This window comes from Myotis yumanensis, unplaced genomic scaffold (assembly GCF_028538775.1).
Source record: "Myotis yumanensis isolate MYYU_CA2020_CCGP unplaced genomic scaffold, mMyoYum1.0.hap1 SCAF_3, whole genome shotgun sequence".
In the NCBI taxonomy this organism is placed as follows: Eukaryota; Metazoa; Chordata; class Mammalia; order Chiroptera; family Vespertilionidae; genus Myotis; species Myotis yumanensis.
The window spans coordinates 164,845,638-164,872,709 of record NW_027223754.1 but is presented as its reverse complement, the minus strand read 5'-3'; the positions used below and the strand labels follow the sequence as shown (position 1 = coordinate 164,872,709).

The 27,072-nt window shown below is 56.5% G+C and overlaps 1 protein-coding gene across 1 annotated transcript; it reads left to right on the top strand.

The window, feature by feature from the left end:
* Positions 1-1,888: 1,888 nt before the first annotated feature.
* Positions 1,889-26,494, top strand: ASIC1 (acid sensing ion channel subunit 1). Its single transcript, XM_070410268.1, has 12 exons — positions 1,889-2,115; positions 2,990-3,367; positions 4,000-4,195; positions 20,621-20,771; positions 21,377-21,504; positions 21,786-21,936; positions 22,330-22,386; positions 22,876-23,029; positions 23,422-23,513; positions 23,987-24,066; positions 24,165-24,269; positions 24,417-26,494. Exons 2-12 carry the CDS (start codon positions 3,006-3,008, stop codon positions 24,519-24,521), a joined length of 1,581 nt encoding a protein of 526 aa, XP_070266369.1. The 5' UTR covers positions 1,889-2,115; positions 2,990-3,005; the 3' UTR covers positions 24,522-26,494.
* The last annotated feature ends 578 nt before the right edge of the window (positions 26,495-27,072 follow it).

The window sequence follows — 27,072 nt, the reverse complement described above, 5'->3', positions numbered from 1 at the left end:
TGCTCATTGGCCTCAATCAGTCCTTGCCTGCCTCCACCTCACCTCATCACCTTCCTTCCACCCACGCTGCTCCCTCAGTAACATCCCAGGTGACGGAAGCAATCTGCAGCCATTTCAAGAAGCTCCATATGTCAGTCACTCAGCCTGCGAGGGTGGGGAACTAAGGAATTGAAGATGCTTCAAGATAGTCCTCTCACCCCCCTGAGGACACTAGGAATTCAGGAATCGGACTGTCCAATTCTTCCTTGGCTCGCTGTTTGGGGCACTCCCAAGCGGAATTCCCACTCCCAGAAGCCTCACTGGGTTGATTCTAAGTATCTGTGAGAGTGCTGCCACCCAGTGGTTGCCCAGGGACATGGCAGCCCTCTGGGGCCTCCTGGTGCTGCTGGACAGCTCCCCAACTCAAGACCAGAACCCCAAATCCTCCCTTCCTTTTGGCAACGCCAAATCCAGGCCCCTAGTAAACGAATCCCATTCTTCCTCCTCCACAGTCCTAAGCCCACAGCTCCTCTAGAGATCTCCAGCTCTCTCCCTGACTTCCCATGTGTCCCCTGTCCCCAACCCCTCACAACTTCTCATCCACTGTGCCAGCCCTTTCTCCGCTCTCAAAGCCCTGAGAACACACCTCTTACCTCCTTTCTCCCAGAGCTGTGCCAGCCTACAAGTGGAGTGAAGGAGCTGCTAGAGATAGAATTCTGGTCCCCCACACCCTTCTCCTCATCATCTGACACCATCAGACCTCAACAGTCTCAGTGCTAAGAGCCCCTAATGAGCATCAGCAAATTAACAACTTCCCTTTGATTGCTCCTTCTCTGTTAATTGGATAGGAGCCCCCCCCCACCCCCCAAGGCCTCTCAGAGAGGAAGAGGGAGGGAGAGAAGGAAAGATGTGAGAGCTACAGTAGGAGCAGCCCCGAGGCCTGGGCTCGGTGCCCCAGAATTCTGCTTTGTCCCCTGAGTACAGCTCCCCCTTCCATCCCTTCCTTGCCCTGTCCACCCCCACCCATCTAACCCTCCACCCTCCCCAACCCCCCTCTATTCTTTTTCCTTGTTTCTTGAATTCTGTCCAAATTCCCTTGACCTCTGGCTATTTCTCCTTCCTTCTCTCTGCTCCTTCTTTAGCGGTGGCATTGAGGGGTTGAAAGCATGCTCCCAAAGCTATAAGGATGGGGCTTGGGTGGCCAAAGCTGTGTGTTTGTTTATATATGTGTATGTTGTGTGCATGTCACATGTACATGGGGAGCAGCGATAGGCACCGATGAGTATGTGTAAGCTCCTGAGTGCCTGCCCTGTGGGTCAGGCCTGCGATGTGTGGGTGTGAGTGGTGTGGTGTGACTCTGGTCTGTATGTGTGCCTGTGTCTCCACACGGCCAAGTGCTTGAATCAGTCAAGTGTGACTCCGGGTGTGTGTGTGTGTGTGTGTGTGTGTGTGCACGCGCGTGTGTGCCACCAGAGGAGGCAGCAGCAAGAGGCAGGAGCATCGATCCGAAGGAGACAGAGCGGGGAGGGGGACGCTGGGGGCAGACACCCTCCCTCCCGCGCGCGCGCGCCCGCGCACACACCCCCCCCCCCCCCCCCCCACACACACACACCACACACAGTCATGCACAAGCCATAGGGCCTCGCAGGAAGGGACCCGGCTCCGGGACCGGAGGCGCCGAGAGTGGCCGGGAGGAGGGGGCGAGGCAGTCGGGAGCCCTGGGTCTCGGTCCCAGGTCCGGGGGCCTGGCGCGCACACCAGCCTGGAGACACCCTCGCAGACACTCGTAGGCGCGCACGCGCACCCTCTCCCCTCCCCCTCGCCTCTCCTCCCGCCGCCTCCGGGCCGGACGATGGATCCCTGCAGATCCCGGGGCTGAGAGCACAGCGCACCGCGCACCGCGCCGAGCCCGGGCGGACAGAGCCAAGGCGAGCGAGCGAGCGAGCGAGTGCGCGCGGGCGGGTGGACCGAGCCGAGCCGGGCCGGGCGGAGCGGGCCGCTCCCTGCAGGGCTCTGCGCGGCGTGCCGCGGCGGCCGCCGGCTCCCGCTCCGGGCCATGCGCCCCTCCGCGGCTCGGCGCTGAGCCCGCGGCCGGCCCCGTGCCCCAGGATTGCCGGGTTCCCGAAGCCCCTCAAGGTGGGTCTCTGATCCCCCTGCCTTTGGCTCACCAAGCCAGGACTTCGCTCCCTTCTCGCTTTCCCTAGCTCCTGGGGCGGCTTGGTGGATGGGGAGGGGGGCGGGGGCCGAATAGGGGATCTGGCTGCGTCGAGAAGCTGGACTGGAGGAGTGGGGGTGTTGCGTCCGGGGCGGGGACAGCTCGCTGTCATAGGGAACCCCCCATGTACCCGCCGCGGGTGGCCCTCACCCTCCTCCCCAGCCACACACACATACAGCCTGCGGGTTATGAGAACTAGAGGCGTCCGCAGGTGAGCACTCAGCCTGGGCCCCTACCCACCTCCCTGGGGGGTTTCTGGCCCAGGTTTAGCTCAGGAAGGAGCAGGGAGCCCAGCCCTGGGGACACCCTTGACCAGGAGCTCCTGACCCCGGGTTCAGCCCATCTGAGGGAGTCTTCATCTGAGGATGGGGTGGACATTCCTGTCCCAGAGTGACCCCACATCTGGAGGGAACTCCTGTGTCTGCCTGTGGGAACATTGGGACTTCCCTCTCGCCCTCGGATGACTATGTCTGCTGCCTCCCCTGGCCTGGGAAGCTTCTCTGGGAGAACATTCTCCTGGCCTGAGCTGACCTCGCACCCCCCTAACCTTCCCCCCCTGCCACTCACTCCACCCCCCACCCCCCACCCCCGGCCCCAGCCGCTGCATTTGGAGGAACCCTCTGCTGGGAGTGTGTCCCTGGGCCAGCCCCCCTCTGGGCTGGCACACCAGGGAGTCTACTGCCCCAGAGGCAGTGATCTCAGGCGATGGGAACTTCAGATGCACACATTTGGAGGGACCCTATAGGTACTTTCATCCCAGGATAATGACAGATTCCCTTCCTGCCCTTCCCTCAGGATCCCCTTGGCCAGGATGGAACTGAAGGCTGAGGAGGAAGAGGTGGGTGGAGTCCAGCCGGTGAGCATCCAGGCCTTCGCCAGCAGCTCCACGCTGCACGGCCTGGCCCACATCTTCTCCTACGAGCGGCTGTCACTGAAGCGGGCGCTCTGGGCCCTGTGCTTCCTGGGCTCACTGGCCGTGCTGCTGTGTGTGTGCACGGAGCGTGTGCAGTATTACTTCAACTACCACCACGTCACCAAGCTCGACGAGGTGGCTGCCTCCCAGCTCACCTTTCCTGCCATCACGCTGTGCAACCTCAATGAGTTCCGGTTTAGCCAAGTCTCCAAGAACGACCTGTACCACGCTGGGGAGCTACTGGCCCTGCTCAACAACAGGTGGGTGGCTCCCACCCATCCCCCAGCCGGGCTCCTAGAGTTGCATGCACCCCGGCTCCCAGGCACCCATTCCCTAACTCCATAAAACCCAGACAACCTCGCCCTCCCATCCCCCTCAAACCTGCCACTCACTGCAAAGGAATTGGGGTACTGCTGAGCACTCAATTAAGGGCACCCAGTCTTGGATCCCAGCCCAGCCCTGCCCCTACCCAGCCTGAGCTGTGAGACATCAGCACCCTCTCTGGAGTGACCTTTCCCCACCTTTGTGCCACTACATCTTGATCTGCTCACTTAGGGGCTGGGGACAGACCCTCTTTCACAGGTAGAGAGTATAAAAGCCGTAGCTCCAGCTTTGATCTTTCTGTCGCCCCACCCTTACCGCTGTGCTGAGATGCCCAGCACCCCCCTCCTGGGCCCCGCAGCCACTACAGATCCTTCCGCCTTCTCAGATCCTAGAGGGCAGGTCCTCTGGACACGCCCTGCTCTAGTCTATGCCTGTGCCCAGACCTACCCACAGGGCTGGATGCTGCCCTCCCCGCATTCCCTGGAGGGTGGGTATGGGACACTGGAGGCCAAACAGGCAGGAATCGAAAATCATGCTGATCCATGCGCGGATCACCCCCGGGCTCCAGGTATGAGATACCGGACACACAGATGGCAGATGAGAAGCAGCTGGAGATACTGCAGGACAAGGCCAACTTCCGCAGCTTCAAGCCCAAGCCCTTCAACATGCGCGAGTTCTACGACCGCGCGGGGCACGACATTCGAGACATGCTGCTCTCCTGCCAATTCCGGGGGGAGGTCTGCAGCGCCGAAGACTTCAAAGTGGTGAGTGAGTCCCCTGGTGCGGAGTGTGAGGCATGTGAGTCAGCCGGGCCCCCAGAGGAGGAGGCTAGGAGCAGGCAGTCTTCTCATCCTGCTGGCTCCACTGGGAGAGGAAGCTATGTGTCCCTGGGGCTCGCAGGAGATTTTGTTCAGCATGGGGGTGCATTTGCTCTGTGTGAGGGCTGGAGCCTCAGCCTTGTGTCCCCTATGGCAACAAAGAGAACCCCCAGTGCACAACACACACAGGCACACACACAGCCTGGCATGGCCTTGTCCCCATCAAGCTTACCTTCTGCACCACAGGTGTCAGAGCTGGGGGTAGGGGCTGAGGACCCTCCCCTGGGAGCTGGAAAGAAATGCAGACTTTACCACCTCATCTCCTGAATCAGAATCTGCCTTTTAACAAGATCCCTGGGTGATTTGAATTCAAGTTTGAGAAGCACTGTGAAACATGAAAAGTAAGGGAAGCTTTCTCTTAAATAGCCAGACAGGTAATTCTCTCCGTGCCACTACACACACACACACACACACACACACACACTCACTCACACACACACACACACACTCACACACACACTGTCCAATGGGGTTACCCCTTTGCCATCAAGAGTCACAGAGCCACTTGGTCTGAGGAAGGAGAGAGGATTTGGGCGACACAGTCATGGCTGAACAGCAAGCTCCCTTTGCTTCTTAAAATGGAGATGCCCCACAGGTGGGGCTGCCTCAAAGCCAGCACCCCAGAGAGGGTTAGGTGCATGCTCTGTACCGGGTGATCCTAAGCAAGTCACACAGGTTCCTGAGGGCATAGAATCAGAAAGAGGCTGGAAAGGGACCAGAGGACCTGGAGCCGCGTATGGGAAATAACACTGAATGAGAGGACGATGCTGGTAATTCTTCAGCATGCTTTCTAGACTCCTGCAATCCCCTAGATAAATAGTCATATTATCTCTATTTTATGAGTGCACGAACTGAGAGGGAGAATGAGCTGCCCGAGCTCACATAGCTGGTTAGTTACAGATTCAGGATTAGAACGTGTCTCCGTAAGTCCCAGTGCAGTGTGCTCTTTTTGTTAACACTGCTGACCCCGGAGTCAGCGTATCTACTTCCAGTTCTGGCCACTGGTCTCTGAAAACCCAGCCTCCCCTAGGAGCCCCCTGCTCTCCATGCCTGCCCCCAATTCTCCACTCTCAGAACCTCCCCTTTCTCCCTGCCCGTTTTCTTCCCTACTTGCTTGCTTCCTCCTAGCATTATGGGAGCATGAACTGCATTTGTTTGTGTAGAAAGGTTGAGCCTGTAGAAAGGTCATGCTTGTTTTTTCTTGCTGAGGTTACACAAGGCTTCCCAATTTTTTTTAATGAAATTAAGTTTTGTTTTTTAAAAAATATGTTTTTATTTATTTTAGAGAGAGAGAGAAAGGGAGAGAGAGAACATCAATTGATTGATTGATCGGCTGCCTCTGCATGCCCCCTACCAGGGATAGGGCAATTGGCCCCCGAAACTCAGGCATTTGTCCTAACCCAGAATCCAGTCGGAGTCCTCTTGGTGCATGGGTCGATGCTCAACTACTGAGCCACACCCACCAAGCAGACTTCCCAATCGTTTAAAGCCCTGCTCTACAGACTGGTTTTATGAGCCTTTGTCAATCCTACCAGACAAACGTTACATGATCATACAACTTGCTGAGCCAAGCTGATGGGGCGCTTAATGCGATGCAAGGACCACTTTCTTCCCTCTTTTCCTTCCTCAAAACAGGAGAGTCCTGGATTCCCCAGAGCCCTTGACCTAAGGGTTCCCGGGCTCACCAACTATGCTCCCAAGAGAATAGAACTGTTGGTGAAGGTGAAAGTGAAAGCCAAGGCCTTCCTCCCAACACACAAGCAGAAGGGCCCACCAAGAAAGAGAAAAACCAGCCCTCTGTGGGTGGTTTGTAGTGTGGGAGGAGGGAGGGAATTGCTTGACTCAACCTGGGCAGGTGCTAAGGTGTAACATGAGGGTACAGTTAGTCCGTAGAGAGTGTTCCGTTGCTCCATTCGTCTCTCATGTTCGGAGAGATTCCAGGTGGTGATGCTAAGACATGCTTGGTTTATGGAAATGAAGATACTGGAATGTGATCATGCCATCGTGTCTGAGGGGACAATTCTGAGCTGTCAGATGGAGAGATGATTGGTTCAGAAAGTTCTGGAGTAATCTGAGTTCTTCCTTTTGCTGGGAAGAGAGATGCAGGCCAGGAGCTTGCAGGCACTTCTTGGTCTGGGTTGTCAGGCAAGACCTGTTTCTGAGCCCTTATCAAAGACCTGATCAGAGCCCTTAATCTGGCTGAACCCAAACCTCTCAGGCCCTTCTTCTACCCTCTCTGGTTGACCTCACTGCCGGATCCTTTCCATGTCGGGAACTCTACCACTTTTGCCCATTGGGCTGCTCCTAATGGATGGGACCCGTGTTGTGAGTCCATGTCTGACATCTCCCTGGTGGAGAAGGGTCTGGCACTCCTCCAGCTCCCTGGTTCTAAGGGGTGCAGACACTCCTTGCCTGATGCTCTGCTCTACTCTCTCTCTCTCTCTCTCTATTTGTCTCTCTCTCTTTCTCTTTGTTAATCCTCATTAGAGAAAGTGGAAGGGAGAGAGGGAGGGGGAGAAAGAGAAAGATCGATGTGAGAGAGACACATAGATTGGTTGCTTCCCACACGTGCTCCTACTGGTGCCAGGGATCAAACCTGCAACCCAGGTATGCGCCTTTGACAGGGAATCGAACCCTTGACTCCTCTGTGGGTGTGCAGACTGATGTTTTAACCACTGAACAACACCAGCCAGGACTCTACCTTCTCTCTTCTCTCCTGGTCTCATAGTGAACAGCTGCCTTTTCATCCTTGCCAGTCTCTGCTAGACTAAAAGGCGTGTATCTACCCACTAGGCAGATGTGACACTGACAGAAAACATCTGTATTGGGTTAGAGCTTAGGGGAGACACCTTGGCACCTCTACCACCTCAAGAGCAGAGGTTCTTAACTGGGGGGTCCAAGCCCTGGCTCACAGTGTTTGCAAAATATAGTGTGCATGGACACCAGGTGAGCTCCTTTGCAGGTTTCAAAGGGCAACCCTCATCCAATCTATAAGAGCTTGTATGTGAGGGTATGTGTGTGTGAGACTGTGTGAGGGTCTGTGAGGGTGTGTGTGAGGGTCTGTGAGGGTGTGTGTGAGGGTCTGGGATGGTGTGTGTGAGGGTCTGTGAGGGTGTGTGTGAGGGTCTGTGAGGGTGTGTGTGAGGGTCTGTGAGGGTGTGTGTGTGTTTGTGAGTGTGGGGGTCTGTGAGGGTGTGTGAGGGTCTGTGAGGGTCTGTGAGGGTATGTGTGAGGGTCTGGGATGGTGTGTGTATGAGAGTGTGTGTGAGGGTCTGGGATGGTGTGTGTGTGTGAGGGTCTGTGAGAGTCTGTGAGGGTGTGTGTGAGGGTCTGTGAGAGTCTGTGAGGGTGTGTGTGAGGGTCTGTGAGAGTCTGTGAGGGTGTGTGTGAGGGTCTGTGAGGGTGTGTGTGAGGGTCTGTGAGAGTGTATGTGTGAGTGTGTGTGAGGGTCTGTGAGGGTGTGTGTGTGTGTCTGTGAGTGTGGAGGTCTGTGAGGGTGTGTGAAGGTGTGTGAGGGTCTGTGAGGGTGTGTGTGAGTGTGTGTATGTGAGGGTCTGTAAGGGTGTGTGTGAGTGTGTGGGGGTCTGTGAAGGTGTGTGTGTGAGAGTGTGTGTGAGGGTGTGTCTGCTCTGGAGGACGGTTCGGGGCCATGGGAATGGCACACTCTCAAACACCCCAGCTCAACCTCAGGGGACAGACTGGTGGTCACAGTGTTTGACAGGTCCATCCCCAGCTGTGGCTGAGTCCGCTTGGGAGAGTGGGGTGATAATGGGGGACCTGGGCTAAATCGGGGAGGAACTGGTTGGAAACTCTGTGAGACTGAAGAGGCAGAGGGCAATGGGGAGACATCCCCACAGCAGCCAGGTTGGGTCGGCCTCAGGAGCTCTCTCCTGAGCTACCGAAAGAGCAACCAGAGACCCACCCACAAGACTTCCTCCCCTTCATGGTGGGGTGCTTGGTTGCCAGGGCAACAGGCGCTCCTCGCTCCCACCCACTTTGATGCTACCCAGGCCAAGGCAGGGCAGGGGTTCCATGGAGGGGGCCTGGGGGCGCAGCTGTCTGGCAGTGTCTGGGCTGGGGCTGGGGGGAGTGAGCGCAGTCACAGCTGGTGCCAGCCTCCAGCTGCCCCTTATCTGTCCCTGGCATTGGGAGCGGCAATGTGGCTGGAATGCTGAACAGCACCAAGGGGAGGGGGCTGGCAGATGGTTGCCCAGTCTGCCCTATGCCACCCCCTCCGCCAGCTGAGACCCAGAGCCTCTGCCTGGGGGAGAGAGAAACGGAATTCATTTCTGGACCCTGGAACAGAGGGAAGGGAGGGCAGAGACAGACTGGAAATCCTAGGGGTGGGTGTGTAGTGAGGATAGTATGCTCCCTCAGGAGGGGATGGAATTGGGGCACAAAGGATTGGAGACAGGAATCCATGAGGCCCCTCAGGGGCCCCCAGGACGCTGGAGGCGGGCAGGAAGCCCCCAGAGGAGAGGTGGAGAGAAGAGGATGACACAGAAATCCCCCTGGGGTCCTGGAGGACAGGAATCTCCTGGAGCCCCTATGGGGTGAGGTGCTGATAGAAGAGGTGGTGGGGGGGGGTGATTTGGGGACCCAGAGGGGAGGGAGAAGTCATCTTACAGCAAGCAGAGCCGGATCGCAGGTCCCAGGGAGAGCCAGGCCTAGCAGGGAGCTCCCTTATCCCCAGGGATGGCTCTGCCCCTTCACTGACACCCCTCACCCTCACACACCCCAGCCCTTAGCAGCTCAGACCGGGAGTCCCTGGGAGGGCCCACCCTTACTACCTGGGTCTGCTCCCTCCAGCTAGGTAGGGAGTGGAGGGGCTGCTGAGGGGGAAGGCTGCCACACACACAGAGAAAGGGGGAGGTCACGGGCAACTCCACCTAGAGGCCGGTGGTCTTCATGGGCGACAGGGGGCTCGGATAGGGGAGCATGCACGGATTGCAGAGGGACAGGAGAGCCTGGAATGGAGAGGTTGACTTCGGAGGAGAGGCACTCCGGACCCAGGGGTTCTTGGAACTTCCTCCAGCCTTATCCTTCCCTTCTCTCCTTCCCTCCCCGAGTTGAGAAGAGACGAGTACAGCATACAGCCAGTTGCGAGAATCCAGGGGATCCTAGATTGGAGTGTCTGTCTCTCTCTCTCTCTCTCTCTCTCTCTCTCTCTCCTAACTTAGTTTCCTCTCTCACCTCTACCCTCCCCTAGCATTTCTGACTCCACCCCTCTCCCAGACTACTGTCAGCTAAGAGGCTACTCTAAGTTAATTGATCTCCTGGCTGCTGGCTAAAGTAATAGGGAATTGATGTGAGTTACTGAGTGCCTCTGGGGGCAGAGCAGGAAGGAGGGCGGCGGTTGGGGGTAGGGGGGGAGCACCTCCAAGCGCCTTTCTCCTGCCCCAGCCTTTGGGCAACTGCAAGGTATGGCCCTGCTGCACCTGGTGCGTGTCCGGAAGCGGAGGGGAAGCCCACAGAGCGGGCGAGGGTTCTGTTGTGGGTGGAGTTGTTTCTGAGCATGATTCGACTTTGTGGAAGAGTTTTAATTCTGGGGGATGGTGAGGGAGGCTGACTATTAGGCAGGAGGTGTGTCAGTCTCCACTTGATTTATTCTGTGACGGAGCCCCTTCTGAGTGCCAGGCTCAAGCTGGGTGGTGAACGGGCAGAGCCTGTCCCTGCCCTCAGGGAGCTTGGAGTGAAGGGCAGTTCCCAGGCAGGCTCAGAGCTGAGAGGGTGGGCAGCACTCACAGAAGCCTTGGGAGCAAGGAGCAACATGCCAGGGATGAAAGGGTCCTGGACATCCAGGTGGAGACCTTCCAACCTTCCCAGCCCAGCTCAGCTTTTCAAAAACTCCAGGTTAGTAGAACGTGTGGTTTCTCCCCACGCTGACCCAGCTGATGGGCAGCCCAATCCTCCCCAGCAAGGGTCATTGCCCGCCTTTGCCGGGCCCCTTAGGCACAAGCCTTCCCTCGCCGTGTGTCTGAGTGGCTGCTCCAGGAGCCTCTACCCTTCCAGTCAGGACCTGTGCATGGGGATTGTGGAAGGCAAACTGGGAAGCAGACTGCAAGAAGGAGAAGTGGTACCTAGTTCGGGTGGAGGGTGAGGCTGGGTATTGGCATTCCTGGGTTATGTTTTGGGAATAGTTTCATATGCTCCATTTCTGAGCTTCTGGGTCCAATTTCCTGCAGACTGTTAAATTATTCTTTGCCAAGGGGCAGCCCCTCCTTCCACCTCTGGGACTCATGCTAAGCCCATGCCGGCCCATGTGTAGAATGGATGTGCGGTACCGACTGTCTTGGACACATGGAACAGACGTCTTCCTCATGGAAAATTTTTAAATGAGTATGAAACTACTGTGTATTCACCTTGAGGGCAAGTTCCCTTAACAAAGTATAAGACAGAGACTCTGGCCGAAACCGGTTTGGCTCAGTGGATAGAGCGTCGGCCTGCGGACTGAAGGGTCCCGGGTTCGATTCTGGTCAAGGGCACGTACATTGGTTGCGGGCACATCCCCAGTGGGAGATGTGCAGGAGGCAGCTGGTCGATGTTTCTCTCTCATCGATGTTTCTGACTCTCTATCCCTCTCCCTTCCTCTCTGTAAAAAAAATCAATAAAATATATTAAAAAAAAAAAAAAAAAGACAGAGACTCTGCTACCCCAGGCAGATCCCAAGGTAGAGGGGGGGCAACCTGTGATTTTTCTGAACTCCTGTGAGCTCTTGGAAAGAAAATCCTTTCCCACCCCTTTCATTGCATCCGCTCAATGCCTCTGGCAGTCCTGGGAGCCTGGGGGCCTGGGAGGTTGGGCTGTGTAGCTGTGTGTGTGTGTGTGTGTGTGTGTGTGTGTGTGTGTGTCCCCAATTGGTGTGTCGCATCATCATGCCAGCCTGGGAACATCCCCAGGGGAGAGATTGCTGCAGTGGCCTTGACCATGGACAGCAGCCAACTCAGGCTCCCTGCATGTGTGCCCCAAGTGTGCAAGCACACACGTGCACCTCAGTGTGCATGTCTGAGTGGGAGACTGTGGGTGTAGATGAGGGTGTGAAGTGGGTGTGTGTGCATGTGCAGGGGGGCATGCAGCTCACTTTGCGTGGCTGCGGGAGGGAGCTTGTGTGTGGAAAACCTCTGGTGGCATGCAGAGCACATACCAGCAAAATTAATCATCTCTTTCCGTCTCACTTTGCAATGAACAGATTCCCTTTACTTTAGCTCATGCGACCCTCATAAATCTGGGAGGCGGGGACAGTTTAATGCCTTCCTTTGAAAGATGAGGAAACTGAGGCTCAGAGGTGCTCTGTGCTTGTTCACGGTCATGCAGCCAGTAAATGACAGAGTGGGACCTTGACGTCAGATCTTCTAAGTCCAGGTTCCTGTGTGTGACTCCAGGAGCGAGCGTGGTGCGTGGTGAGAGTGCTCTAGGTGCCCTGCGGTGCACTCGCTGTGAAGAGCTGTGGTGAGGCCAGAAGGGGGAGGAAGGGTGCGAAGGAGAAGGGATCCCTGCCTCATGTGGAGCACACCCACCGGGTCTTTGGATTCCTCTGCCCTTTCCCTGCTCCATTTGGCCAGGTCCCACCTCAGACGCCCACCACCGCTCTCCTCAGGGCAGCTCCAGGGCAGTCAGGCTCTACCAGAGGAAGGCACACAACAGACCAGCTTGAAGCGCATTGTATTCATGACCAACATCCTTAAATGGGCTGCAGTGCTGCCTGGCAACCCCACTGTGTTTTCCCGGTCAACTTGCTCTCCCCGGTGATGACTGCAAACTTCTCAACTCTTCTCAAATAGCCACCTTCCTGCCCCTCTCACCTTCAGCAGAAGCCCTTGGTTCCCGCTTCACCGAGATGATAGAAGCCTCTGACAAGGTCTTCTACCTTCTCTGGGAACCAACCCCCAGAGGGGAGCATCCAGCTTATCTAGGCTGAAATCCCCACCAATTCTTTCCATCTGCTCTCCTTCTCCCTAAAGATGCTGCCTCCCCCTCCTCTCCGGCCAGTCTCTCCCTCTCCAGTGGAACCTTCCCATTGATAGTGAAACATGCTTAAGATTCTCCCATCTTGAATTGTATAGCTATGACAGTTAACATTTATTGAGCACTTACCGTGCATCGGACTTTAAGGTTAAGATAAAAACCGAATTACAGATGTCTGAACTCCACAGCCCCTTCTAACTCCCACATACATGATGTCTCTGCTTCCTTTCACAGGCAAAATTCTTAAAAGTGATGTATGTATTCCGCTGTCTTCATTTTTTCATCTCCAAGTCACTCTCTAATCCACTCCAGGCTGCCTCTCTCCTGCCCCAGCACTTCACCAAAACGGTTCTAGCTAAGTGATCCTCATGTTGCCAAATCCCTCTTTTTTTCAACCGTTCTCCTTCCTGACAACCATACTCTCTCAGGCTTCCTCCTTTGTCTAGCCCAGTGGTTCTCAACCTTCTGGCCCTTTAAATACAGTTCCTCATGTTGTGACCCAACCATAAAATTAATTTCGTTGCTACTTCATAACTGTAATGTTGCTACTGTTACGAATCGTAATGTAAATATCTGATATGCAGGATGGTCTTAGGCGACCCCTGTGAAAGGGTCGTTCGACCGCCAAAGGGGTCTCGACCCACAGGTTGAGAACTGCTGGTCTAGCCACTCCTTCCGGCTCTTTGCCAGTTCATTTTCCTGTTTGATCATTAAATGTTGGCACTGCTCAAGTCTCAGGCCCAAGCCTTCCTCTTCTTTAAAATCATGAGGTGGTATGACTTAATGGTATCACGATGAATTTTTCATTAGTATATTTTTTATGTTGCTGTATCTCACAATTTAGTATTTTACATATTTTATTGGTGTGTATTTACATTGGTTTAAAAGTGTAAAGCATTTCCAGCACCCCAGGAAGTTCCTCCAGACCCTTCCCTAGTCAATGCTGCGGCATAAAAATTAACCTTTATTCTGACTGCTGTCCGTATAGAGACTTTTCACCTGGTCTTGAACTTCCTAGAGTATATGTGTCCTTATACAGTGTATCACTCTTATGTCTGTTTTTTTCCTCTTATAATTGTGTCTGTGACGTTCAGGGTCATTGTTGTGCGTTGCAGTAGTTCTTTTTCAGTGCTGTGTAGTATCTCATTATACAAATACACCACATTTTATTTTTTAATATATTTTATTGATTTTTTACAGAGAGGAAGGGAGAGGGATAGAGAGTTAGAAACATCAATGAGAGAGAAACATCGATCAGCTGCCTCCTGCACACTCCCCACTGGGGATGTGCCTGCAACCCAGGTACATGCCCTTGACCGGAATCGAACCTGGGACCCTTGAGTTTGCAGGCCGACGCTCTATCCACTGAGCCAAACAGGCCAGGGCCACATTTTATTTTTTAAATAAGTTTTTTAAAATTGATTTCAGAGACAGAAAGTGATAGGGAGAGAGATAGAAACATCAATGATGAGAGAAAGTCATTGTTCCGCTGCCTCCTGCACTCCCCTACTGGGGGTTGAGTCTGCAACCTGAGCATGTGCCCTGATCTGGAATCAGACCCATGACCTCCTGGTTCATAGGTTGTTGCTCAGCCACTGAGCAACACCCGCCAGGCATTCCTCCTTATTCTTTAGATTGCAACTCAAACATCACTTCTTCAGAGAAACTTTACTTGATTACTTGTCTGGGTCAGATTCCTTATCATCCACCCTCATAAAATCAGTTTTTCATACACTTATCATAGTCTTTCATTCATATTCATTTTTGTGATTTAAAAAAACTGATGTCTGCCTCCCCCATTAGACAGTAAGCTCATTGACGGCAGGATCCCGGTCCTTTATCTGTTCTCCCTGTGTCCTCAGCACACAGACACTCAGGAAATATTTGATGGGTAAATGAAAGGACAGAAAAGAAAGGGATTTGGAGGAGAAGAACTTAATTCTAGTCTCAAGCCCTCTACTTGCTCTCCGTGAGACTGGACGAGGTCACTGTGCCCCAGTTTCCTCATTTGTCAAGTGGGGGTGAAGTTACTCAACCTGCTTAATTCACTGGGTTGTGTAAGGATCCCATGAGCTGTCATTTGAAAAGCATGAAACATTCCACAGATGTGAGGGTGGTTGGGGTTCAGAGAGAGAGAGAGAGAGAGAGAAAGGCAGACACCACTGAGAGAGCATCACAGCTGAGGAGCGACGGGCTCGGGACTGGCGTGGGGAAGGGCCGCAGCCGTGGACAGAGCATTCAGAATTGAGTGCTGTTCTGCATGTGTGTCTGCTTGGCCACTTCTCTGGGGCCCTCTGTGTACGCTTGGGGGTCTGTGAATGCTGCTTGCCTCACCTCCCATTATTGTGAAAAATTTGGATTTGTCTACTGGAACGAACTGAGATAGGAGAGGATGTTAGAAGATGGACGAGGAAGGGCAGTTAGGGTGCATGTTACGTTTGTTGTCTGCAAGAGGGCTGTGTGTCTATAGGTAGAGATGTGTGGGTGTGCGCAGTGGGTCTTTGTGGTGGTGTGGGGAAGCAGTGTCCAGCCATGCCAGATAGGCTGTCCTCGGAAGCTGCTCTGTGTGCACCCCTTTCTCCCTGACGAGGCCCCCACACTGGAAGCTTCCCCTGCCTTAGTTTCCTCCTTTTGGAAGTCCAATCTACTTCCCCTGCCAGGACATCTGAAGGCAGGGACACTGCCCTCTAGTGGGTGTGGAGCATACGGCCAGCCCAAGGCTGGAACCCACCTCTGAAACCCAGCCTGAGGACATGCAAAGTCCCACAGCTGAGGTCTGGTGGGCAGGGTGAAAATGCGCAGGGGGCAGGAAACAGAGAAGGAGCCCTGACTGCCTACAGAAGCATGAGGACAACAGCTGGAGGTGAGGGCCTCTCTTCACCTCTTCTCTCTGGTTGCCCAGCGTGTTCCTGGTCTTTCTCGGTTCCTGTTTCTCCACTTGGTCCTTGGGTCCTGCTCTCGTTCTCATAGTCCCTGTCCTCAAGGAGCTGCTGGTCACTACTCATGCCTGAAGGGCCTTGAGCAGAACGGACCTTCTAGTCTGTTCCCTGGGTGGGCACTGACTATGCCCTGTGGAGTCAGGGAAGGCTTCTTGGAGGAGGTCATGTATGAGGAGGGTCTTGAAATATGAGTAGTTCTTCAGATGGAGTCCAGAGAAGGCATGGAGCTATGGAAAAGCCTGGTGTGTCTGCAGAATGGGAGAAGGGCATGGTGGCTGGACAATGGACTGGGGTGAAGGGGAGGTGAGGATGGAAGGTAAATTGCAAAGGCCTATGGGGTTGGGTTGACTTTTACTAAGAGGCACTGAGGAATGAGAGAAGGTCCTTAAGCAGGAGACTGGTCAGAATTACATAGGACGGACTGAAAATGGGGAGACACTGCAGGGCTGGGGTGGGGGGGGCAGGAAGACCCATTGAAAGGCTGTTGTTTGGGCAAAAGAAGAGGAGGCCAGTCTGAGGGCAATGGCGGAAGAATGGAGAGGGGCCAGATCTCAAAGGCTGCTCTTCTCTGGGGCCTCTGTGTCCCTGGCAGCAAAGCTGAGGCTAAAGGTCCCACATCAGTCAGTTCTGCTGGAACTTGGCACTCTGCCTTCTATACCCAACACACTCCAGGGTCTCTGCATGCAAATGGAGAAGGGAAGATGTGTGGGAGCAGGGAGGGAGGGGAGAGGAGGGGAAGGGAACGAGGCCTGGGGCTGTGGGTTGGTTAAGGAGCGGTAAGGCCCAAGTAGACTTGTCCAGCCCCCACTGCGCCTCCTCCGGCCCTGCAGAGGAAGGGTTAATATGCGTCACCTCCCTCCCTCCCCTCCTCAGGTCACCTTCTAGGCCCTGGAGACTTGGCTGGTGGCTCAAGTTCCTCAACCAGTGGCCCTGAGTAATCAGAGCCCACAGAGGGGCCGGGGGCCTGGGGGAAGGGAATGAGAAATTGGGGACAACGGGGGCCTTAGAGACTGAGGGGCTGGGCGGCATCTGTGAGGCTGAGGGTTTGGGGGGATACCCAGGTCGGTTCCCAACACTCCCCACCTGACCCAGGACCCAGTCTCTGCTCTGATCTCAGATTCTTCCACCCACCAGAAGAGAATTCCTAGAACTCCTCTCCTGGACTATTGGGCGGTGGGCAAGCTGGGAGGGGGAGGGGTGATCTATTAGGAAGCTTTTCAGCTGCAAGAGGTGGGGTCCCTCCCCCTAGTGCTGGGAACTGGCCATAAATGAGTCTGTGGTCAGTGAGAGACCTGTGCTAATGGAACCTGGGCTGCCCCCCAAGCCACAGAGTGAACGGAAGAGGGGAAAGTGACCTAAGTACAGCTCAGCATCGGGGAGGGTGCTGACCTGAAGCCGAGATGGGTGAGGGGACTGAGCGGAGGAGAAATGGGGTCAGGGACTGGCTGGAGGGAAATTGGGAAGTCAAGGGAGTGTGACTGCAGGAGAATTGGGGGTTCAGGAAATAACTGAAAGTAAATTGGGGTCAGGACAGTGATGGAAAGGAAACAGAGAATCCAAAGGAATAAGTAGAAGAGAACTGGACTGGGGTATAATGGTGTATTGGGAGAATTGGGGAGTCAATGAAATAATTGGGGGGATTGTGAGTCGGGGGAATTGGAGAGGAATTAGAGGGCCGAGAGAGTGCCAAGAGGGTGTGGGGGCTCAGATATGCCAGAGGCCTGGCTGGACCAGGGGGGAGTGAGGGAGAGGACCCTGAATTGGGGTGGGAAGGCTGAGGGGACGCTGAGGAACAGATTGGAGGATGAGAGGGAGCTTAAAAGTGTGTGTGTGTGTGTGTGTGTGTGTGTGTGTGAGAGAGAGAGAGAGAGAGAGAGAGAGAGAGAGAGAGAGAGAGAGAGAGAGACACGGGAGGAGCAGGGACTTTTGCTGGCTTGGCAGAGAGCAAGGGACTATCTAGGATCTAGGTCCCGTCCCACCTGGAGAGGTGGGTACCAGGCGCCCCTAGGATTCCCCAGATTTCCATTCTGTCTTCAACCCTCTCCTTCCTGCTGGAGCTGGTGATAAAAAAGGGGCTCCGGGCCCCCTCCTCTCCATCAGCCTCCCTTTCACTCTGCCTTCAATTATTCATCAGCCCAGACACCCGCCCTCCCTGGCAGGGCAGGCCGAGCCTCTCTCCATGCCCCGCCCCAGCTCAGCCACACTGCCACACAGGCCTGATGAGGAAGGACACGGCGGGGCCAGCCCTTGGCGGAGACCTGGCAGGAGGGCTGGTGGCTGGCCCTGCCAGACCCTGCCTGGGTCCACATCTCCTTCACCTTTCTCCTGCCAATCCCCTGGAGCCAGGCAGCCCCTGGTGAAGATGCCAATCCGGATCTTCTGCTCCGTGTCATTCTCCTCTGGAAAGGAGGCCCCCGGGCCCTCGGGAGATGTTCAGGGTCCCCAGCAGCAGCAGCAGGAGCAGCAGCAGCAGCAGCAGCAGCAGCAGCAGCAGCAGCGAGACAGCTCAGAATCAGAAGAAGAGGAAGAAGAGAAGGAAAAGGAAGCGCCCAGGAAGGAGGCCAGAGAGGGGGATCTGCCCGAGGACTTGGTGGCCTTCGCCAGCAGCTGTACCCTCCATGGCCCCAACCACATATTTGTGGCAGGGGGTCCGGGGCCGAGGCAGGCCCTGTGGGCGGTGGCCTTTGTCCTGGCACTGGGGGCCTTCCTGTGCCAGGTAGGAGACCGAGTTGCCTATTACCTCAGCTACCCTCACGTGACCCTGCTGGACGAGGTGGCCACCTCGGAGCTGGCCTTCCCCGCGGTCACCCTCTGCAACACCAATGCCGTGCGGCTGTCCCAGCTCAGCTACCCTGACCTGCTCTACCTGGCCCCTATGCTGGGGATGGACGAAAGTGACGACCCTGGGGTGCCCCTGGCCCCCCCGGGGCCCGAGGCCTTCTCTGGGGAGCCTTTTAACCTGCACCGCTTCTACAATCGCTCCTGCCACCGGCTGGAGGACATGCTGCTCTATTGCTCCTACTGTGGGGGGCCCTGCGGCCCTCACAACTTCTCAGTGGTGAGTGGGGACCTGTGCCCGGCATGGCACCCCGAGAGTGTCTGCCACGGCGCATCCTAACCCTCACTTTCTGGGGCTGGGGCTGGCGGGTCCTGCTCCTCCCCCACCTCACCTGGACCACCCCCCCCCCCGCTGTGACATGTCTCAGAGAGGCCTGGCCAGGGCTCACCCAGGAGCCCCAGGGTCTGGAGCTGGGCTTCTGATCTCAGTACCGCTGTTCCTGTTAAAATATTAAAGTGTGCCGTGCTAGTCGGTAATTAGTTACTGCCCAGCAGGTGGGTGCCTGGGCCAGGCAGTACCAATTGTGACTCTCCTCCCTGGACTGGAGCTGGGGCCGGCCCACTGGTTTCTGGAGGTGGAAGAGTGGAAGGGAGGTGGAGCGTGGGGACAGCCCTCATCTCCGCCCCGCCACACCCTCACCCGCAGCTCCCACGGCAGGGGCTTCCCTGCATCCTCCCTTGGTCTCCCTGTGTTCCTCCTACAGTGTGTGTGTGAGAGAATGTGTGAGTGTGAGTGTGTGTGTGTGAGTGTGTGTGTATGTGCGCGTGTTATTCTGAGGGAGGAATAAATCCCTCCCACCCTGCCCCCAGCTCTAAGTGGCCAGGGACTCTCTTCCCAGGGAAGCCCTCATCGGGAGAATCAACCTCCTTGCCATTCTGGAGTCTAAGGCCTTTCCTGCGGAGGAAACCCATCTTGTCCCCAGTTCAGCTTCCAGTTCTGTCTGACCAGGTGCCAGGTGCCACGCCCTCCCCCCCACACACCTCGGTCCCCAACCTCCTTCCTAGTGCAGGAGCAGGTGGGTGTCAGCATGCCAGTGCATCGCAGAGCGGCTGCAGACTGAGTGGTCTGCGGGGCCTCACACAGGCCAGGACGTAGAGCAACACGGGACAAGGAAGGGATCAGCTTGGGTTCCTGCCTCTGAACCGAAGGGTAAAACAGACACTTCTCACCCAGAACCACAAGATGGCAGCAGCAGCCCACCTGCCAGCAGCACAGCTCGCTGAGCCAGGCCAGGCTGGACCAGCGCCTCAGCCCCTGGGAGCTCCTCACATCCCCAGGCGGAGGGCAGGCGTGGTGTGTGTCCAGCCTGAATGCCACGAAACCCAGTAGTGGGCTGGGGGGATTAGGAGCTGTCAGAGTTCTCTTTCTGCCTCATCGTGGGACCTCGCTCCCCAAATGGGGGACAGCATGTTTTCTTTTTGGAGAAGGAGGTTGTTCTAGGAAGGTGGAGGGGGCAAGGACTCTACTCCTAGCAGCCCCCTGTCCCCCTGCTGCTCCAGTCTGGCCAGACGCTCCGTCTCTCTCTCGTCCTCTGGGCTGTGCCTGGACTCACCCATGACTCGCGCCAGCAGCAGTAAAGCTCACTCACCCCATTTGTGGGAACCTGGAGGCATTCAGGGAAGCCGTGGAGAAAGGGCCATAGAGCATTGGCTCGCTCCTCTCTGCTCTTGGGGGTGGAGTGGAGAGATGGTCCCGGCGGAGATCTGTCCAGAGGCCCTGACAGTCCTGCAGGTGCATTGCCAAACGTGCCAGGCCCTGGCTGCTCAGCACCCGGTGCTGAGAGAAGAGCTGCTGGTGCTTGGTGAGCCCGGTCCTGGGCATGGCCACTGGGTTTACTTTCAGGCTCTGGTGATAACGGGACGATGAGGGACACAGGGGCGAATGGCCTGAGAAAACGAAAAGGCTTACTGGGTTTGGAGGAGGGTCTTGGGGAGAGGGGCCCTCAGAGGGCTGGGGTGGGGGCCCAGGGTGCGGCCGTGGTGGGGTCCTGGTGTGGGAGGTGTCTGCGCCAGGGTCCCAGCAGGAATAAGATGGCCACTCAGATGGTTTGATTGAAGAGGACTGAAGGAGGCCTGTTAACAGAGCGTGGGCCAGAGTTAAGGAAACCAACCAGGGGCCTGAGGCCCGGCAGCCGTGGGACATGGTCACACGCAGGCAGAAGGAGCGCAGGCGGCAACGGGCTGTGCAGGGGGTCCTCCGGGCAGGATGGTCACCGAGGGCCAGCCACTGCCAGAACCTCAGCCGCGTGAGGGGTGGGGAAGGAGAGGTGCCCCGTCTCTCCCTCCTTCTGCCCCCTGGTCTCTTACTGATGCCACCCATTGGCCAAACCCAACCCAGAAACCTGTCCAGGTAGCAGAGGAGCCCCCACAGGGCTCAGCTTTCCAGGGCACACAGCAGGGCGAAGGAGGGCAGAGAATGGGTGGGAACAAAGGCAGATGGCAAATGGGCTGCACAGGAGGAATCAGTCCGGAAGGGCACTGCGATTCCGGCAGCTGGGGGCAGTCGGGGACGGCCCTGGGGGGGCAGGGGGTGCGGGCAGGGCTCTCAGCTCTTCACCTGCCCTGCCAGGTCTTCACACGGTATGGAAAGTGCTACACGTTCAACTCTGGCCGAGATGGCCGTCCGCCGCTGAAGACCATGAAGGGAGGGACGGGCAATGGACTGGAGATCATGCTAGACATCCAGCAGGACGAGTACCTGCCTGTGTGGGGGGAGACTGGTATGTCACCCCTCGGGGGCCCCTCCCTGCGGTTCCAGGCCTCCGCCTCTGCCAGGGGACCCCTGGGCTCCACTGTGGGACCCGAGGCAGGCCCGGGGCTCTGCTCCCTTCCTCCCAGCACCTCCCCATCTCCCTCTCCGACGCCACCTGACTGACTGCCACACTCACGTTTCTCCAGCTCCCCCTTCCTGGCTCAGTTGCTCTCCAAGGTAACCAGCCGCCCCTCTCCATCAGTGGCTGCCACTCGCTCTATAAATAACTCCCTCTCTTGGGCTGCCTGTCGTCTGTCTGGTCTCAGAGGCCTTGGGGCAGAGAGAGATGGGGGAGAAGGGAGAAAAGGGCGGGGGGAGAAGTGGAGAGCATCTGAGAAAGAACTGGAAACACCAATGTGCATAGCCGAAGCCCGGTAAGAAAGAAGCGTGCAGGGGGCAGTCATCGGGGCAGCACGGGGCTGGTGAAGCCAGAAGGAAGCTAGGGGTGGGCGGGGGTCCCATAAACGGAGCCCCCAGTCCCAGTGTGTGCTGTGCGTATTCCCGATGCCCCAGCCCTGGAGGAGGTTAGGGACTCAGAAGCCTCCTCAACACCCTCCCCGCTCATTCCCATAGATGAGACATCCTTCGAAGCTGGCATCAAAGTGCAGATCCACAGTCAGGATGAACCTCCCTTCATCGACCAGCTGGGCTTTGGTGTGGCCCCAGGGTTCCAGACCTTTGTAGCCTGCCAGGAGCAGAGGGTGAGAGGCCGCAGGGGGATGGTCCCGGGTGGGGTGCTCAGGATGGAGCGGTGGGCCATCGCTAACAGGAGGGACAGATGCGCGAGAGCCTGGGTAGCGATCTGGCTCGTGAGAAGCACGAATGAGCTGATACACTGGGATGCTCTCTAAACTCTAAGACGCTCAGAGGCTGCGGAGGGAGAGGGGCAGGATGCCTGAGTTCTGCATCCTGTTAGAGAAGCCCATCACGGTGACTGGGGGAGAAGTCTCCACACCCCCCAGCTCCCCGGCTCTCCCAGCAGCTCATCTACCTGCCCCCGCCCTGGGGCACCTGCAAAGCTGTTACCATGGACTCGGATTTCTTCGACTCCTACAGCATTACCGCCTGCCGCATCGACTGTGAGACCCGCTACCTGGTGGAGAACTGTAACTGCCGCATGGTGCACATGCCAGGTCAGGCCCCACAGCTCCCAACACAGTCCCGGGGCCCCTCGGCCAACCCTGCCCCTCTCCAGCTCCCCGTGCATATCGACCTCCTACCGCCGCGGAAGGAAGACCAGCTGGCTTCTCCCTCTCCCAGTCCCAGCCCTCATTCTCATCGATGAGACGTCCATTCCACACCCATGTGTCTCTGTGCCGTATCTCCTGCCTGTTCCCATGGGGAAGGATGGGTGGGAAGGGTCCAGGAGGAGTGGACTGTGGGGTGAGTCACCTCCAGGACAGACTGGGGGGGGCGGGTAGCTAGTCTCACCCTCTCCTTCTCTCCCAGCTTCTAGACCGTTGTTACAACCACTGTCACGGAGCCCTTTCATATTCATCCTACACCACTGTCTTTCTCCTCTGTAGGGGACGCCCCCTACTGCACTCCAGAGCAGTACAAGGAGTGTGCGGATCCTGCTCTGGGTGAGCGCCCCCGCCCGGGGCAGTCTGGGGGAGGGGAGGAGGGACTGCCAGCCATGGCACAGGGGTTTCAGACCAAGCTCCCAGAAACTTCAAATAACTCCTGGATCAGGCTTCACCTGGCCTCCCCTGTGTCTGACGTTAGCAAGGCCGGGAAGTGCCTTGTGAAAGGCCCCTGTGAAAAATGGCCCCTGTGAAAAATGGACCAGGGTCACCTGGGAGGGGGGAGGGGGGAGGGGGGAGGGGGGAGGGGCCCTCCCTCTCTCTCCTCAGCAGCTCGGCTGGTTGACCCCCACGGTCTCTGAGGGAATGAGGCCCAGGACTAGGAAACACCCTGGGGAGGCCGGTGCGGGCGGGCGCAGGGCGGAGGGGAAGGGCAGGTCAGAAAGAGAAGGGGGCCGGGTTCCTTCGGGAAAGGCCAGGATGTGCAGGCGGGAAGGTGCTGGCCGAAAGGCACCACTCAACTGGCGCCTCTCACCTGGCTGGGCACAGACTTCCTGGTGGAGAAGGACCAGGAGTACTGTGTGTGTGAAATGCCCTGCAATCTGACCCGCTATGCCAAGGAGCTGTCCATGGTCAAGATCCCCAGCAAAGCATCCGCCAAATACCTGGCCAAGAAGTTCAACAAGTCTGAGCAGTACATAGGGTAAGGGCGCTGGCTATGCAGGGTGGGGGCCCTTGGGCTGGGACTGTGGGGGGTGTCAGCAGGCTTTGGTGGGGGCCAGCAGACAGGAGGAACGATCACGTCGGAACAAGCAGGGGAAGTGCCTCTTTCTCCTGCCTCCTCTCCTCATCCTCTGTTTCGGTTCTCGGTGCTGTGTCTGGGGTCACCTCGCCCTTGCTAGTGTATGGAGCCTCTTTCTGTGTGTGCCATCACATGTAACCCTCACCACAGCCCTCACGGGCAGGTATCCCATCAGCATCTCATTTGACGGATATGGAGACTGAGACCCAGAGGATAACTTACTGCAGTTACCCAGCTAGTAAGGGGCCGAGATGGGACTTGAACCGAGGTCTCCTCCCCCAACCCCTTTGCAGGGAGAACATCCTGGTGCTGGACATTTTCTTTGAAGTCCTCAACTATGAGACCATTGAACAGAAGAAGGCCTATGAGATTGCAGGGCTCCTGGGTGAGCTGCTGATGGCACCTGTCCCCTTCCCATGTCACCCAGAGCAGGCTGCTCACCTCTGTCCCATGAGCTCTTCCTCCTCAACCACCCCCAGGGGCCTTTCCCCACATGTTGTTGTCTTGGTATGTGGTGGAGGGAGGGGGCCGAGCCTTCTCTTAGGGAGAGATAGGCCTGGTCATGAACGGGGAACTATTTCATACAACCTTGAAAATTTGCCTAGAGAGTAAGAGTGTTGGGGTATTTTATGAACAATTATTTTTCTCTGAATAACACCTATTCATTTTAAGAAAAGTAGGAAAAAAAACACAGAAAGGCCTGGAGGAGAACATGAAGACCCCATCAGAATCACTCTTTGCTCCTTCTGCGCAAAGGCTATCTATCCTTCCCAACTTTTGACTTGCCTGCCCGTCCCGGTGGGCTCTGCGGCTCCCATGGTGCCTTGACCGTACTGACCTCCCTGTGCCCCCCTGCAGGTGACATTGGGGGCCAGATGGGGCTGTTCATTGGCGCCAGCATCCTCACGGTGCTGGAGCTCTTTGACTACGCCTATGAGGTAAGCGGGAGGTGGGGGGGGCGTGCCAGGGCAGGGGCCATGGAAGGATCGGGGTTCCAGGCCACCCACACACCCACTCACCACCCCACATGTCCCAGGTCATTAAGCACAAGTTGTGCAGACGAGGCAAGTGCCAGAAGGAGGCCAAAAGGAGCAGCGCAGACAAGGGCGTGGCCCTCAGCCTGGATGACGTCAAAAGACACGTGAGGGAGCCAGCGATGGGTGCCCCTCCCACCCCGCCCCTTCCCCCTCACCCCTGGACCACCCTTTGCTACCTTTTCTCCTTTGCCTCCCCCATGCCCTAGTGCCATCTGTCGATAACCAGTCCCTGTCCTGTGCCGTTCCCCCAGAACCCGTGTGAGAGCCTGCGGGGCCATCCTGCTGGGATGACGTATGCTGCCAACATCCTACCTCACCATCCGGCCCGAGGCACGTTTGAGGACTTTACCTGCTGAGCCCTGCAGGCCACTGTACCAAAGGCCTAGATGAGGAGGGCTAAAAGAGCAAGGGGGCCCCCAAGTGCCCCCCACATCTGCCCTGGGGACACCCTCCCCCTCCCAAGGCAGCCCCCCACTCCTGGGCAGTCCTTTCCTCTTGTCTGTGGTGAGGAAGGAGTCCTGACCATAGAGTACTCTCCCTGTCTCTATCCTATTCTTTTTATTTTTAACAAAACTAATCTAAAAAAGAAACTAAAAAGAGAGAACTGGGCAAGTGACCTCAGGCTGCCCCTCTCTGCTCCATGCTGCCTCCCCCAGCTCCCAGCCTGAATTCTGTCTGTCTGGCTATCTGTCATCTGAGTGTCCACCTACATTCTGCTGCCACCAGTCACCAAAGCCCCCTCCTAGTAGGGGGGGGGGGGCGGGGTGGAGGGGATCATTCAGATCTGGAATTTGGCCCTAAACCAGAGAATGTACCTGGAAGGGGAGGGACAGTGGTGGTGGGGGGGCTTCCCCAGCCTTAAGAGACTCTCTCAGCCCATGACCACCTCCCAATCGCAAGCCTCCAGGCAGGAACTAAGCCCCGCCCCCCACCCCACACATACACCATGTGACATCACTAGGGAGGTAGGGGTAGGGATCCCCTGAAGAAGTGGAGATGGGGACAAGATGTGGCCCTGGTGCTGTAGGCCACATCCTGGTACCTACAAGTTCACCCCCACCCCAGAGCTGCTGGAGAGAAATCCCAAGAAGCAGCCTCCTCTACTGTCCCATAGAAGATCCAGCTGGTTGGCTTCCAGCTCAGGGAGGGGGCACTGGTCCCGCTCCCAGGGGCCCCTGCGGAGGGCCACATCCATAAATTTTCTTATGGAATTCTCCCACGTCCTCTTTCCCAACTTCATTTGCTTCTCTCAACAACCTCATCTGCATTTTCTATTTCTATATGATACAGACTCTATATTGCTATATCTCTGTATATACTTTCCCCTAACTCTGTCTGTCTCTGCCCCATCCCCTCTTGTCTCTAAGAACCATCCTCCCACCCCAAGTACCCCTTCCCATGTTTCTGCTCCCTCCCTGGTCTCTGAATGCCTTCACCTGTATAAAGAGTTGGACTCTCTCCCCTGGTGTCTGTACTGTGTACACACATCCCTCTGAGAAGCACAAGGAGACGACACGCGCATTGTAACCTTCGCACTGTCTCGGTGGCGACATAAAGGAAGCTGTGAATCACAAGCTCTGCCTCTTTCTGGCCTCCCCCTCTCCCCCTAACCTGGGCATTCTCTGTCCTCCCTGTAGCCTTAACGTTCCCTCCCCTGCTCCTCCCACCCCAGCGTCCTCTGTAAGGCGGCCTGTGGCCTCCCAAGGGAAGGAACGGATAGAGAGACAGCCCCCACCCAAGGGATGGAGATCTGCTCTGCACACCAAGCCCAGGGCTTCAAAGACAGAGGGGGCTATGGGTCAGTGACTCCTTTGATGGAGCAGTGGGGTGCTGACAGGCAGAGCCGAGGTCTTCCCTCAGTGGCCTTTCCCTCCTTCTAGGGCCCAGTCCTCTTTCCTCATCTGATACCCAAACCCATCACTTATATCTTCTGGTGAGGTATGGTTTGGTAGTGGGAGGAAAGAGGGGACGTTGAGCGCTATTCCTACCTTAAAGTGAAACTGAGAGAGAGAGGGAGCCTGCTGTGCCCCTCCCACTAGGCGGTCCTCCCAGGCCAGAGCCCTGCCCCTTCCCAGGCCTTCTCTGCCCAGCTATCTCTTGGTCTCCAACCCCAGAACAGGACCTGTGGCAGGTCACCTGTGCACTGACCTGGAGCTGGAGGGTGAGGCTATAGGATCTTTGGGAACTTTAGTTCCTAGTAATTCCTTAGAGAGCAGACCTCTCCAGAGGGAAGCAGGAGCAAGGCCAGGGGGTGTGCACGGGATGGAGAACAGCAGGCAGGGCTAAGGGTGACGCATGCCTCTGGTCTAATAAACTGGGTTTCAACCACTCCTCTTCAGTGTCGTCTTCTCTTATCTGAATAGCATTTAGGCCTTCCCATTAAGTGCCTAGAGCTAAGCTTGGCTTAGGGCCAAACAACCAGGGGAGGAACAAGGAGGCTTGAGCAGGGAGACCCTGGTCCTCCAGGGATGAGCCTGGCCGGCCATCACACCAGGAACGGTTCGAACCTCTGGACAGGGAAAGAGGGAGGGGTCAAAGGCAACAGAGATCCCAAAGAGAAGTCCTTGCACAAAGGATGCTTTGGAGAGGAGGCAGGGTCAAGTTTTAAAATAAACTTAAAATCTGGAAGCAGGTTAGGTTAAAAGTCAGGGAATTCCTTGGGTTGAAGTTCTAATGAGGTCGTTACGGAGGCCCTCTTTCTGTGGAATGCGCCGCAGGTAATGTATGAGCCGCAAGATGTGGATTCTGGGCTTTGGCATTGCTGCTGACCTAATGACCTTTGCCAAGTCATTTCCCCCGAGTCCAGCTTTCCCGCCTGTAAATCAGGATAAACAGTGCGTTCATTCCGTCCCTCGGGCTTCTACAGCAGTAAGAGAAGGAGACGCACAACCCAAGCGCTTTGGAAAG